Source organism: Beta vulgaris, chromosome 5 (assembly GCF_026745355.1).
Source record: "Beta vulgaris subsp. vulgaris cultivar EL10 chromosome 5, EL10.2, whole genome shotgun sequence".
Taxonomy (NCBI): domain Eukaryota; kingdom Viridiplantae; phylum Streptophyta; class Magnoliopsida; order Caryophyllales; family Amaranthaceae; genus Beta; species Beta vulgaris.
In genome coordinates, this window is record NC_079206.1 from 12262185 (window position 1) to 12278353 (window position 16169).

The 16169-nt window shown below is 36.5% G+C and overlaps 1 protein-coding gene across 2 annotated transcripts; it reads right to left on the bottom strand.

Moving 5' to 3' along the window:
• Nucleotides 1-5521: 5521 nt before the first annotated feature.
• On the bottom strand, nucleotides 5522-15770 carry LOC104892826 (ATP-dependent Clp protease proteolytic subunit-related protein 4, chloroplastic). 2 transcript variants are annotated; one of them, XM_010678835.3, is made up of 8 exons: nucleotides 15414-15770; nucleotides 11237-11440; nucleotides 10262-10317; nucleotides 9912-10038; nucleotides 9692-9769; nucleotides 7197-7310; nucleotides 6967-7079; nucleotides 5522-5859 (listed from the first exon to the last, which is right to left on the bottom strand). In XM_010678835.3, the coding sequence occupies exons 1-7, from the start codon at nucleotides 15666-15668 to the stop codon at nucleotides 7008-7010; spliced, it is 906 nt and encodes a 301-aa protein (XP_010677137.2). In that variant the 5' UTR covers nucleotides 15669-15770; the 3' UTR covers nucleotides 5522-5859; nucleotides 6967-7007. The 2 variants fall into 2 exon arrangements, with proteins under 2 accessions (XP_010677137.2, XP_048500857.1); XM_048644900.2 differs by lacking the exon at nucleotides 5522-5859 and adding an exon at nucleotides 5937-6231.
• Nucleotides 15771-16169: the final 399 nt, after the last annotated feature.

Sequence of the window (16169 nt, forward strand, 5' to 3'; positions counted from 1 at the left end):
ACCATATTCATACCAATTCAAGTATTCTGTATTCAAGACTGGCCAACTTATCCTTTGCTAGGGTTACCATATTTATTTATTTTTAATTTTTTAAAAACATATCCTCTATTTCCCTTTCTTAGGCCTATAAAAGATTTTCAGATAGATTGCTAAATTTTAGAGAATTTTCAAAATGGTTCTGTGATGCCTAAGGAGGAAGAATGTTGGTGTGTAGAGACTACCAGAGGTATAGATGAGGGTGTGCAAGGAGCCCAACAGCACAGGGAGCCCGAAATAATAAAGGCTCTAAAATATATTATTTTGAAAATTTTACTTCATATTTGAAGAAATCACCCTTGTTTTCCACCCTTAATAAATTTGTCAATGATTTATCTTTAGATTTTCAACTTTTTCTATCTTTAGAACTCTACCTTCCATCTTTATTTTTATATAAATTTAGGGGCCCAATTTTCATGTTAGAACCGGGGCCCCAAAATCTTCATGACGACCCTGGAGACTACTCTTAGTTTTAGTTCAGGTTGATAATTGAAAAAAAAAAAAGAGTATAGTGGGGAACATGCACAACTACACAATCCCTCCACTAATAATTTGCATGTCGAAAGAAAGTTTACATCACTAACGATTTCCAAAACCATATAGTTGAAAGATAGATGATTGCTTCCACAATTGCCCTTATACGTAGTCGGATATTTACAGCTAACTAACTAATTTAGTAAACAAGTTCCTTCCTTTTCGTTTGGGGTGTGTGGAGGGAAAATAAAAGAAAAGAAATTAAGAGACTTTCAGTTTATTTATGTATTCAATCCTTAATAAAAGGTTTATAATTTAATATTATTTAATTTAGTTGGTAAAGGCTCGTAAAAATGATACATAAAACTTAGATAAATGATATTGGTTTGAAAAATGGAGCCTTAGACAAAAAATTGTAACCCTCGTGACTCAAAAATTACGTGCAAGTCAATTATATACATTTGAGTGTATCTAAAATATATAGGCCATGTTTGACAATAAGTTGTTAGTTGTTAGTTGTTAGTTGTTAGTTGTTAGTTGTTAGCTTATTTTATTACCTGATAAATGTTAGGTGATCGATCATTGTATTAGATGATTTCACTAGCAGATTGTATTAACGGTTTGTATAAAGTTGTTTGGTAAGTAAATGATAGTTAATTGCTACATTATTGTGTAAAATGACCAATAAGAACATTTGCATAATATATTGTTATATCTTTTAGTATTTTATTATTGTAAGTTTTAACAGCTTAATGATATAAATGTAATTGGTCCACTCATTCCAAAACCTATAATGTCAAAAAGCTCCTCCCCCCCAACTTTTTCAAAAAGAACTTTTCCGGCTCAATAAGCTGATTGAAACCTCCTTTTACTAAAAACTCAAATTAGAGGATTTCTACACGTTAAATTTGTGATAGACACCAATACGAAAATAACACGGTTTTACACATGTTAGCTTGTTACTTGGGAAAATAATATAGTGAAATTACCTTTTCTATTCTTTTGCCGGACCCTGTCAGTAAAAACAAAGTTCAATTCGTAAAATATCCGAGATATATAGGAAGTCGTAAAATTAACACCTAGGAGCATGGGAGAGGAAGCCTTATGTAGTTATGTTTCCATATGATGTCCCCCAGAAAATAAAATTTCCTCCTCTCCAATATTGTTATCCAAGTATTGCATTAAGATAGAATTAAGACTAACATCCAAAAAGTGATCTTCCTTGAAGTTATTGACATTTTAAAACCAAAATGTCCCAAGATAAAGGATAATTTATTAATTTTGTACCCACAGAAAGCCACCGAACTGACCGAAGTAATACGAGATTTATATGGTCGATTATACCTTAAAACTTTCCTAATAATTCTTAAAAACATTATTAAAATCCTCAAAAATAATACTTCCTCCGTTTCTAAATAAGTGCAACATTTGCATAGTGTTTACTATTCACAGTTTGAACTTTAATTACCTTTGGTGATTTACATTTTAGAAAAAACATAGTCATGTGGGATCTTGTTAGATTCGTCTGAATGTGAATTTTTTTGATATCAACTTTTTATAATTTTTACTTATTGATAATTGAATATATTAATAGTTAAAATAATGCATTGGCAAACGTGAAAATAAGAAATGTTGCACTTATTTAGAAACAGAGGAAGTATAAGTTGACCACAAAAGGTGCATCAAATGACTAAATGAGTGACTGGAAGGTCTTATCAGTCAAAATTGGTTAGGTAGAGATCAACCTTGGATAGCCATCTGGAAATGTAAATTGACCCTCCTTTTTAGGGAAAAAAAAATAAGTATATAAAAATTAATGAAAAAAGGCTAAATCCCAAACTGTTTAGGGGTTAACAAAACAGGATTCCCTTAAAAAAAAAAAAAAAAAAAAAAACAAAACAAAACAGGATGAAAAGACCATTATGTTCTTAGGTTTGGTTAGACTAGAATAGCCAAATATTTCTCCTATTTTGTACAACTGCACATATGTGATGAACATCCGATGCGGTAGCTATGCACATCTACCCCGTAGTGTTTGCACATTCAAGAATTTACAAATCCGATCTACAAATATAGTTTTTGGATGTGCAAACATAGCTTTTGAGTATTCAAGCATATTTTTGGAGTGTAAACATGATTTTTATAGTCTTTGAATGTACAAATATGCAGTTTTGATGTAAACATGATTTTTATAGTCTTTGAACGTTACATACAAATAAAAACAACATTCCTATAGTCTTTGGATGTGCAAATTTACCTTTTGAATATGCAAGTATATTTCTTGAATGTGCAACAATACTTGTTGGATATGCACGCATATTTTTTAGATGCACAAATATAGTCTTTGGACGAGCAAATATGTAATTTGGATGTGCAAACGTAGTCTTTAAATGTGCAAGTATATTTCTTGAATGTGCAAACATAATCTTTATGATGTGCAGATATAGTTTAGGATGTGCAAATATATGTTTCGGATAGAGATGGCCAATCTAACCCATCCAGCCCAGCGCGCCTCTTAGGCCGTGTGGGATGAGCCCACGAAAAGCCCAATCCAACCCAGTTCAAATTGTGAAATAAGTGGGTGGACCGTGGGCCAAATTTTTTGATCCCGACCCATGAAAGCCCGCTACTAAAAACGGTCCAACCCAGTCCATGAGCCGAACCAGCCCAGTCCAAGTAATTATTCAGCCAAATTATGTATATTTTAATCAAATTGTATATATTTTAAAATTTCATATATTATAATTCAATTAAATTCAAAAATAATGAAATTATTCATTAGTTGCATATATTTTAATTAATTTTAAAGGTTTTAGGTAACAATAATAAATGATTAAATAATTTTGAAAAAAAAAATATTCTGATGCAGGTCCGCCAGCCCAGTAGGCTCATGAACCGTCAGATGCGCTTCCTGAACCGTGTAAACCGGTAACAGATCGTATGGGCCAAGATTTTTCAACCTGCGGACTAGCCCGCCCAAACCGTGAATTTCACAGTCTAATCCTAGGCCGCGAAATCTCAACCCTACCCACTCGGACCCGCGGACCAACCCACCCACCCCACACCAGGGGTCATCTCTAGTTTCAGATGTGGAGATATATTATTATTTGGATGTATAAACATATTATTTGAATGTGCAACAATTGATATGAATATTACATGAAAATCAACAATAGTAAAAGAAGAAAGAAAAGAAGTTATTATTGCTTCTTTTTATTTTTTGACGTGGAAGTTATTATCTGCTTGGCACCGAACAACTCGCTAAATAGTCGGACTCAAATTAATTAGGATGAAATCAGCCTTTCAGTTTCACGCTCTCAACTGTGCAATGAGAACATCCTTACGCTGTTACGCATCATAATCCAACTCCATTCCCCACCACACAGCAATTTCATATCCTATCGACTATGAGTGTACGATTACTAGTTTACTACTACTATGCAGTCTAGTATTTTTTTATATAAATTCTATGAAAGAAACTTCGCCAATGAATATTCTTCAAGAAATAGATGTAATTGTATCCTTTAAAGACTTTATTAAGGAAAATGGACTTTAGAAGTTGGATTAAGGAAAATATGCATTCTACTGACTCATTCTGGGATTTACCTTGGGGGACCCTTTTCCCCTATTTGTGTCATGAAATTTGGAAGGATAGAAATGCATGCGTTTTCAAAAATCAAAATCCCTCATCGTTTCGAGTAGTTTGTTATAGGGCCAGAGAGAAGGTGAAACAATTCTTATCTGCCACAGGTTCGGATTCTTTAAATACTGACCCACCCACTTTTGCCCATGCTCAAGAGTTCTTAATGATTCATGTTGATGCGTCTTTTGTTGGGAATATGGAAGTTGCAGGATAGGGGGGGTTATCCGGAATGGTAGTGGTGAGTGGGTTTGGGGTTTCCAGAGGAAGACATATGCTAACAACCCACTCACAGCGGAACTTTTAGCCATCCTTGAGGCTCTTGTGTTAATTGCCAAATACAAGCTCCCGAAATCCATTGTATATTCTGATTGTAAGGATGCAGTTAATCTTCTCACAGGGGGTCTGTCTGACCTTTATTCAAACTTGACTAACACATGCAGGCAGTGGATCTCTAAGCACCCGGATCTCCAGCTGAAACACTGTAGTAGGCAGTACAACAAGGCGGCAGACTGCATGGCCAAAGCTTGTAGGAACATGGATGGAGATAGTATTGTAACTAGGATCTTCCCTCTAGTTATTGTTTGGAACAACTATCAGCGGATTGTAATATGTTTAACTTTATTAATTAATGAATGAAAGCCATGTTTACAAAAAAAAAAAAAAAAAAAGACTTTATTAACCAATAAAACACACATTTTGTGAAGCCTCGCTTTCCTTCAACTTTGATGGGTAGTTCTTTGACATTGTAGCCTATTGGGTGGGCGACAAAAGAAGAGTTATACGTGTCAATCAGTCTCTCAAATTTTCTAGCTATCAAGTTTAACAAACTTTATCTTTCCAAATTTTACAAACTTTAACCATACATTTTCACCAACATATAAAAAAAAAATCCACTATATTTTAAGATCTTTATTAGATTATTGAATATATACTTTTAGAATATTATTTTTTATTAGTACATAAACAAAAACTTCCTTCCTCTCTCTCGTTTTAAATGCAACAAAGAGGTATTATTTGTAACATATAAAATATTCCTTTGTTGCATTTAAAACGAAACAAAGAAATATAAATAGTAAAAAAAAAATGTGACTTGAATTCCTTGGAAAAAAAAAACTAATTGAGATTCTTCAATGGGGAGGTAGAGACGGGAGTGGAGGGAGTAGTTGTGAGGCCCCAATTTGCGTGTTTCATCACACAATGCTTCAACATGTCTGAAATTTTACCATTTTCAAACTATACCAGGTCATCTGCGTATTGCAATCTCTGTTATCACTGATCACATCGACAATGTAATAAGAATTATAAATTAGTAATATGGCAGCTAAATCTAGACAGGTTTATTAAATTGCGGGTGCAAAAAAGTAAGAATAAGAATGAAAATACCGTATGTATTCATTATAGACAACTCCAATGCTCAAAAATAAAATCATTTTTAACATTTATCAACATCTCACCAGCCTATCTTATGTGATTCTGCACCAGAAAATATACATAATCTTCATTTGGCAACATCTTCCTTACAGATAGCTAGAGTTACACAGTACACCCTTTTCTCAGTTAAACGTGTACTACTTTCGTCATCAAGTAACTGGAATACTGTTTACAATGTCTATAGAGTGCTCCATTATGTAGGAGGAGAGATTATACATATGGCAAGTCTTCTCCATGAAAAAGCAGGTACTTGATAGTCCGAACAAGCTCGTTTCCTGCACATCATTTTCATGAACTTATATGTACAGGACGTAATCAAGCCTTTTCTTTACAAAAATGGATACACACCTCATGGTCAAATGGATACAGTTCATATCTGAACTTTTTACAAAGAATCATCAATATAGTTCAACTAAATGACAGAGGTTAAATGGAGAAGTACAGTGAGACATTCTGTTGCCAACGCAAATTATGGAATTGGGAATGATTATGTGATCTTTCCAGAAAAAGGACCCTAACCACTAGCAAAAGGTCTATGTCATAGATTCATAACGTGGGAGCCGATACTGTGTGAAAGCTCTTCCTGAAGAGCTTAAGGGCTAGAGTTACAAATCACTTTCTCAAGGTTGTTGTGAGCCTAAAGCAAGCTGTAAGTGAAAACAGACACGTGCAGTAGAGAAGTCACAATCAATCTAAACCAAAAACGATTTTTCATGATATAGAGCATTATATAGGCAATAACCAGCACAAAGAACTTGGAGAAATCCAAGTGTCTCTTGTAAACTCATGCACCAAGATGGCATAGTGGGATAGCAAGAAAGACACACAAAGCAGCCTTCTTTTTCTAGAACTTAAGCTACAAATACCGCCACTTGGAAATGAATAAGCAGACAGTTCTCTCAAGAAAATATCTATGGGCTCAACTCAACTCCAAAGTATTCAGGGACTCAGCACGTCTTAATGGGAAGACAGATATTCCAAAAAGCCACAATTGTATATACTATTATGGCGGGACCAGGGCTAGCAATGAATATTGTGCATTAGATGGTGTCATTAATTCTCCTAATCATAGCATTAGCACCAAACAGCACTTCCATCCAGTAAGCTAAAAAATTCTGCCAGCTGCCTTAAATAGGAAGGATGTACTTAACAATATTTAATTTCCTATAATTTGACAAATCCAACATTACTTGCAAGTGGCAAAAGTGCATATTTTTATCAAAAAAGTAAATATAGTATAACACAATAGTGGAAATAATATGCTCCGACGGCGGCTCCGCCATCTAGCATGTTCCTTTTTTTACACAGATTTAAGGCATTAATCTCCTTTCCCAACTTACTAAAGAAAATACAAATAATTGGAGGAATCAGGAAAGGCTTACCTGAACATAGTCATGACCAACATTTGATGATCTTTAGAAATTCAAATGAACTGCGCTTTCCTCAAGTCTGCAACAACTCCTTTGTCCTCTGTGCTCCTTTCATTGTAGAGAACCTACGACATAAAAGGACATGCTTGTAAGTTATAAATGATATTTGATTTCCTAAAAACATTGGAGGACGAGGGGTATCAGGGTTTGGGAAAAACAACAATTACTGTAGATAGGCTTACCTTATCAATGATACCATATTCAACAGCTTCACTAGGGCTAAAATATTTTGGGCGTCGAATGTCAGCCTCAATCTCTTCAGGAGGTTTTCCGATATGTCTTGAATACAGCTTGACCTATAAGCCATATGATAAATGTTACCCTCAATAGTCAATACCGAGGTCAAATACTCAACAATAACATCAAATTTTGAGTAGAAATAATAACCAGGCAGCAGCCAATCATTTTGCTTTGCTTGGATAGTATACAAGTGAAACAAATTATAATAGCACAAACATGTCTCTGAATTTTGCTCATACAGGTAAGCATATAAACATAAATTAAATGACGCCTGTTGAAAGGCTTATATAAGAATGAGGGGGTAATTTATAAAGTCATTTATCATTTGAAGGCATAGGATGTCTAACAATCAAGAAACAAAAGCTAGAAACAGCATGAGGAATCCCGCTGAATAATGAGAAACCACAAACACGACACATCCCCTACCCCTCACTAGTCACTTCTAAGAGCCCGGGGAGAAGATCAGTGAGGAAAGAGAAGAGACAAGACTTGAGAGTTGATAATGAATGAGGACTTTGGAACTCCTGCTTGTACTCTTCAAGTCAGTAAATCTCTAATCGTATGAACTTGGCATAGTTGATTATCATCAATGGAGAACGACAAATATGTCTATTAAATCATAATATGTAAAAAATAAATCCTAAAACTTTACAAACGAGAATAGATAAGCATCTACTTCTAGCTTCTTTTAGAAAATTTTCAACGAGTCAAGGATTTCCTATTCAACAATAATTTTGAATTTATACTTGTCTTAGAATCACCTTAGGAAGAAATTCATTATTAGTAGTCTTTGTGTTTGTGCTTTAAAGAGGAGGAATCTGTTAACAGTCTCCACCTCTTTTGTCCTTGGGTTCTTCCTCTTTAACCTTGTTTAGGTTGAGCTTGGTCCAACCTTGTTGTGTAAAAGATGTCCTGGTTGCCTGGAAATAGACGTAACAGGTTGGTTTGGTGAGATTAGGAAGATGATCAGTTAACAGTTGGATGTGCACTTGGAAAGAAAGAATAACAGTTGGATGTGCACTTGGAAAGAAAGAAACCAACAGATTGTTGAGGCCTTGAGGGTTTAGTTTCCACCTCTGAAGGTTTCAAGTTCCACTTTGAGACTTTTGTACAGCTAAAGTCAAGTTTGTCTTTTGAGCAACACTCAATTTTCCCAGTTTTGTAGATAAGTTGCACCACATAACTTGAGGGCTTGAGCCTCTTTGTCCTTAGTACTCCCCTTTTGTACATGGGTGATAGCCCTCTGGTGTCTTTTTAATCTAATTCTTCATTGCACATTGTCTTAAAAACACTCTACCCTTGATTTCTACTCCATGACTATTTGTCCCATAGACAATTCTTGTTTCCTTAAAAAACAAGCAAATATATTTTCTTTTCCCTAAGAGAACAGAATTGGGAGAAGGGAAAAACACCATCTGTAAGTGAACATATGATGGCTTCAAGCATGTGAAGTAAAAGAGTGAAAAAGACTACAATGGCCATTCTTCAGTAGCACCATGTTCTTTTGAGAAACAGTGTTCCACATTGACGATAAGCATAATCAACGAGTCTGTTCTTTTGAAGATATTAGCAAATCACACAAAAGGCAGCGTATAGCACACATATACCAAGTTCTATAATAAGATTTGTGTGAAAATGAGAGAACCTTCACAACTCTAATGAACCATATAAACATAAAGTACTTCCTCCATTATTTACAATTGCATCATTTGGACGTTTACAATTTACGATATGCACCTACTAACTCGACCATCTTCTGTGATTTAAACATAAGCAAAATATGGTCATGTGAGATTTGACATATACTTACAAACATCAATTTTTTTCTTCATATAAGTTCACTAAAATATGATATAAATATTAAGGTTAAAGTTGCGCATTTGTAAGCGTGAAACTCCAGATAATGCTACTATATAAAAACAAAGGAAATATTAAATACACTGTCCACAGAGGAAACAAAAAAGAACAAGGATGAAGATGAAAATATGACCGATGCAAGTCACACTTATAACTTAGAAAAAACAATTCCAATTGTGCCAATTTGCTTAAAAAGGGTCTCAACTTTTAATTATTTCATAGCAATCGTAACTTTGTAGGTTCTCTTCCCAAAAGGCCAAAACGACCCTTCAGCTTAATTAATTTGCTAAATCAGTCAATCACAAAACACTTGTCTAATAACCCTTTCTTTAAATCAACAAAAGCCAATGGAAGAGCTCAATGCGTCATAATTAACCGACTTAGCAAGTTAATAAAGCTAAAGGACCATTTTCGGAAGCAAACCCCAAAGTCAGGAGCTATGAGATAGTAAAAAGTTGAGACTTTTTAAAGCGCACCGACCATAGTTGGACAGATAGAGTTTTCTATAACTTATGATGATATCTATTTCCTTTATCTGAATTTAGACAAATAAATTGCATAATATATTCCAGCACATTACCAATTCTGCCTTCACATTCTTTACTTCTTTCCTAGCAAGTTCAACATCAGTTGCTTGACCTTGGAACCTTGCAATTGGCTGCAGAAAGAATGCAAAAGGACTCTTAAAACCATCAGAATTTGTTAAGCATGTAATGAAATCCTGAACCATCTGGCGAGCCTAAGACGTTATTAAAGAATGTAAGAGAAGCGATATCCCCAATCCTAGATTGAATTATGACCTGTTTCATCATGATGGTAGAGGATGGCAGGGCAGCCCGGTTACCCTTTGCACCAGCAGCCAAAAGCAAGGCCGCCTCACCCCAAGCATTGCCAACACAGAGAGTAAAAATAGGTGGCTTAACATACCTGAAAAAAAAAAACAAAGAGATCAACAATTACAAAAGCCACACTTAAGAGCTGAAAGTCAGCTAAGTCAAAACATCTCAGCTTTTCTAAAAAGACTCGGGAAATATATTGGACAAAATTTATAGATAAGTGAGCAAATCCCTTAATAAATATTGGATGTTTGACTTCATAAAATCAGCGAAATATACAGAATATATATTGATAATAAGCATATATAGACCACCTCATAACATCATATATTGCAAATGCCTCTGTTTCATAACCCAATTTCTCGCCACCCTAAAAGAAAGAAAAGGCAAGACAAACGTCAATATCAGCGCTAAAGACCCAACACCAGTCATGAAACGAAAAAGAATTGCACTAGCAGAATTCATCAGAACATAATAAACAAGTGCAACAGGAAATCCACATGTAAATAAAATGTTTCAGTAGATTTACATAGGTTCAAGAAGACCACTACAGAAATTAACCTCCTATAACAACAAGCAAGGTACTGATAACTTTTGAAAATCCATCTGTAGCCAAGGGACTTGCCAATAGCATATAAGAGGATCAGCAAGACAGCAACACCAGTCCACTAATGATTTTGCAATTGATTTTCCTTTGTACGTCAAGTAACAACTTTCACAACAGCAGATGACCAAATGTCCAAATCATAACACATTTATGCCCCTGCCCCAAAGGTGAACTGTCTAACAGGATCATCATTCTAAGACCAAAATAGTAATTTGATTAATTGTCACCAGAAAAATGTCTTAAGACTATTGCATTGAATAATTTCAATTGCATAAGTTAGTGTCAGAATTTAGCTGAATAAAATACTTAGATACCTTCAAACTTCTAAAACAAAAAAATGCAATTCTATGTGTTACTGCAAGCATCAAAAATCCACTATCAACTGAAACAAGATAAATGATTAAAATCTGATGGCTGTGAAACACCAAAAGGCATTTTGGGGGTAATCGTGCAACTAATGGGTAATATAGATTGACCTTCAGCCTAAGCAGAGGATGTAATGGGTAGGAGGATCGAATATTGATCTCTGCTATTTATAATCTACTTGACTCAACTCCAATAAATATGCATCAATTTTTTGAAATTTGAATGAGCAATTCAAAGGCGCCAGTTTGAAGCATTAAGAGGCATGGTCGACATCATCCAATTAACATACAAGCCAGCAGCAGCAGCAAAAACTCACCTTTGTAGTTCCAGTAGAATTGATGTAAAGATAAATTGGCTTCTCCTCGTCCTCATATTGAAGATATAGAAATTCTGCAAGTATCAGCTCAGTCACAGAAGGCACAAGAGACATGCCTAAGTAAACTATCCGGTTCTTGTACAAGTAAGAAGCCAGATCTGGCGGTGGTTGCTCCCAAGCACTTCCTCTAGAGAAAGGTATGACCTGCCATATGTCAATAAAAATACATTGATCAACAACAGCAAACTCTTCAGACGACACTATATTCTATAGACCATATAAATTAATAACAAATGATCTGACAATGAACATTTGTCAATTTCAAGGATGAAGTGATAAATTGATAATTACCGTACTCGTTAGGGGTAGTGATACACATCTCCTAAAATTCACAAGAGGGTCTATTGTTACGAATAAACATATTAATGCCTTGACGAAACACAAGCTTTAATAGAAAAATAAGAGTGGAGAAAGATACATCGATTTCAATGTGAGAATTAAGAGAGCCCTAAAGGGTGACAGGCTGCAAGTTGTTCAAACATATATGTTTCATATACCCATTGTATTAGTTCCACATGAAGGAAGCAACAGTAAAAAAAATAACTAGGAAAAAAAAACTATAAGTAAGCAAGAAAACAAACATGTATATTTGTTTATAGAAATCCAATTCCAAATAATGACATCCAAGGAAAATCGTCACAAGTCATCAGGTTTAAGTGTTTAACCCAAATCACTCTAACTATATGTCTAGCCTGTTCTTTTTCATAATTAAACTAAAGAAGAAGCTCCTGGATCAGAGCGGGCGGAGGACAGAAGTGGCCTTGTTGTGTACCTCACCAAGTAGTGCTAATTTCTCCCTTTTTAGAACGGTTCCAGCCGAAACTGATGTGTGATCTGAAATAAATAATTGTTCCAATGAAACCTTCTTTTATACCACAAATTGGCCGGTGCTATACATTTACATAACAGATTGTATGATAGGTCATAAATTAAGGAAAATTTGCACCAACTCTATATTTCCTGTGACACGCAAAAACAATTACAAAAAATTAAGGATAAAAATACAATACTTATTTTTTTTAAAAATCCGACAGAGGCTTTTAAACCCCTCGCCAAATACACAAGACCACTTTCAAACCTTCGCAAACTTAGTATAAAGTTATTTCAGCCGGCTAACATCTTTCTAGAAAACCATGAATCAAATCAACATCTTTCCAGCTAGGTCAACTGGTAAGACTTGAGGGGTTGGTTGTGCATACAAGTCACAAGGGTGAAGGGTCCTCGACCTCGAGGCATACAGCCTGTAAGCAATGTAAATGCAGTTCTCAAGAGGTTTGCTAATAGACATAAAACCCCGGGAAGAGTGTCATTAAGGAGAAATATAGATCGAACAGGCTGGGATGCTTGGTTGGTAAATCAACTTTTTTGTCTTATCCAGTGGGTATTCTGGATCTATCTAATAGATGACTTATGATGAAGAGTTACTCTAGAAGCTGTTATGGTGTGATTATTCTAAAGACACCTAGGTTACTCGGGACTATTCATACCGCAAATACCCATGTCACATCCTAGACACTCCGACAACAGTATGACACTTTAACACTTGATTTTGAGCCAACCATAAATTTCTTTCATGAAATAGCCGTGTCAGACACTTATAAACGAACCTGTGTCTGATTTGAGTACCCAAAGCCGAGTATGTAGATAGGGGATCTTTTAAATGTTCAATTTCTTAATAACTTTGATCTAACATCATTCAAGGAAGGTATGCACCAAACAACACAGTCGAAGTTGCTTTTATGAGACTATTCACTATCGTTCTTGATGGTTTGAGTGCATGATTATATTCTCAACATCCTGATGAAGTTGATACTCTGCTTTCCAAACTAAAGGATTAAGGGGGCGTTTGGTTTGGGGGAAACTGGAAAGGGAATAGAACCTCTTGATTCCCTTTTATGTTGTTTGTTTTGGGGGTTTATTTTCCCCCCTTTTCCCCTCCTTACCCCCAAATCCCTCTAATTTAATTATCCACACCCCCAAGGTTTCACATTCCCTTTCTTTGACTCATCATTGACCACCTCCTTGACCATCCAACCACCACTACCAAACCATCACAACATAACCTAATCATTACCACCACTAGGCTCCTCCACCTGCTCAACCAACCACCACCCAACCGCCAACAGAACCGCTTCCTTGACCACCCACCCGCCGGCAACCCTAACCCGACCACCAGAACCCTAACCCAACCATCGGAACACCCGACCATCCACACCCCCTCCATCGTGATTCCCACCACCACCCTAATTCACCGGCCGAAACCCATACTACCAACCACGAAACCCGCCCAGATCTGAGGAAGGGAGCCCAAAAAAACCAGCCATCACCACCAAAAGAACCACCAACCACGAAGAAGAGAAGAGTGGCAGTGGCACCTCTAGATGAATCTGGGCAGAAACAATCCGGCTCATGTCGATGACCGCAAAGGTAGAGGGGAGGGGGACTACGGCCAGGAAAGAGGGGAAGGGTGGCGACGGGGGAAGAGGGGAGGGGTGGCGGTGGTAAGGGTGGTTTGAATTGAAAAACAAAAGTGTGATATACATTGGTGGTTGAAGGAAAATTTGTGGTGGTTAAATGTTAGTGTTTCCCTTAGACATTTTGAAACAAACAACAAACTAAATCTAAGGGTTTGGCTTTCCATTCACCTTATTTCCCTTTCTTAAACCCTTTCCCTTTTCCCTTAGTGAACCAAACGCCCCCTAAAATAATTGAATGTATCAATCCCAAGTGCCTTCTAAAGCTTAGTTCTTTCTCTTTGATGCTTGTCATCTGTATAGAATAAAAAAAAAAATTGTGGCCTGGAATCGAATGAAGAAGCTAACATGAGATACAGATCACTTCTTCAATGACAACAAATCAGAAGTCTCTCACACCATTTTTACATGATGCACCATGTATCTGCCATATATCCATGCTATAAATTGAAAACTTGCAAGACCCTCGATGCAAATAAGAGCCTTTCATCAAATAGAAAACCCTCAATGCATCCTCCTCACGCTTCTCTTGCAAATTGTCGAATATAAACAGAGAAGAGAGGATAGGTTCATTACATTCAAATGAAGGATATGGAAATTTTCCATAAATAATTGAAATTAATTTCAGAGACAATTATTCCACAAGTCTCTCACATCTTTTTCACATGATGTACCGGCTATATCCATGCTATGAACTGACTCTACAGACCCTCAATGCAAATAAGAGACTAGATTATGTAAATCGAGACCAATATCAATGAATATGTACCAACTACAGACGACTACATATGTTCAATGGTTCATTTGGCTTGTTATCCATGTACATGTGTTCATTTGGCTTGTATCTATGTACATTTGGCTTGTTATCCATGTACATGTACGCACCATACTCTATGTACTAGCGTATGCACCATCTAAGCTTTGAAATAAGAGCCTTTCATAAAGTAAGTAATCTACGAAGCATCCTCCTCACTCTTCCTACCTTACAATAGTTCATTACTAACTAAATAAGCTTCCTCACTGACCGTAGCAAGAGCCACACAGAGGCAACAAAGTATTATTTCAAGGGGATCCTAAAAGTGCAGATGGACAACAAAAAATTTTTTATCTGTAACATTCACAGCGCCAAGAGCGAGCAAACCGAACACATCCCCGACTACTCACAGGCAGAACACCACTTAGCCACAAATCGAAATGCAAGGTTAAATTAAGGGGAAAAACATCATCCTATTGTCCATCCATCCACCATTCACTTCACCACTCAAATTTCCAAACTAAGAAAAAGAATCAACAACTTATCATAAGTTGATATAATGTACCAATATCATAACCAACCAAACCATAATCATATAAATCCAATTGAACTAAAGCCGGTGCATCATAGCATGGATATAGGCGGTGCATCAAATCACAAATCACAAATCAATTGATAATTATCACACGTTCACCCTAAACTTTCATCCGTCCAAACTAAGCCATTATTCAATTCGCAATCAGATAGGCCGCCAATAAACTCAACTAATCATTCAGAAACGCAATTTCAGATTAATCTATCAAAACAAAAACAACAAAATAAACCTAGAAAAGCTGCGGAAATGGAGAAAATGAAGAGAGAAAGTGCAAGAAAAGAGGTGAAAGCATACCATGGTGACAACGCCGCGTTTCGGGCGAGAGTTGGGGGTGGTGAGAGAATGAGGTCGAATTTTGTTGCCGGAAAAGTCGCCGGCAACGCTGCCGCCGACGAAAGGAGAGAGAAAATTGGTGGAAAGAGATGCTTTAAGAGAAGGGGAGCGAAACGAAGTGGTGGCAGTGTTAGTTGGTTTGGAGTGAGTTGGAGGAGATGAGGAGTATATTCGGGTGGTAAGGAGAGAATGAGAAGACGCCATTGATGCCGCCATTGTTGTGCAGATGAGAAAGAAAGAGAAAGAGAAAGTTGCAAGAAATCAACTCTCCAAGAAGAAGATAGAGAGAAGGCCTCTGTTATGAATCCGACCCAGTAATATCGGGGCTAAGGCTAAATGGTCGTTATTGTAACAAAATGTGATGGACCTCTTGGGTTTGCGAAATGGGCTGAATTGCTAAGATTTGGGTTTAAACTTTAGTAGTAGACCTCAAATTATTATATGGATTCGGGTCCATGTAGGTCCATGTATTTCTTACATGGACCCCCTCGAAACATTCACTTTGTATAGGAAAATGTTAAACCACCACCACCATTTCACCCAATTACTCCAACTTCGACACACTTCTGCACCAACTACGCGAACATCTTCCCCGTCCCTCGCACAACCACCACCACCACCACTACATCCACAGTAACGTTTGGAATGGAGTTGCATCCACTTCCTCACCTTCTCGAGTGACACATCAGCTTCTGTTGATGAAATGTTGGTTGCAGC

Coding starts and splice junctions, on each gene's coding strand:
- LOC104892826 (XM_010678835.3), bottom strand. CDS start 15,668: ATGGCGGCATCAATGGCGTCTTCTCATTCTCTCCTTACCACCCGAATA. Junction 11,441..15,413: donor AACGCGGCGTTGTCACCATG/GTATGCTTTCAC, acceptor GACATATGGCAG/GTCATACCTTTCTCTAGAGG. Junction 10,039..10,261: donor GCAATATATGATGTTATGAG/GTGGTCTATATA, acceptor TTTTTTTTTCAG/GTATGTTAAGCCACCTATTT.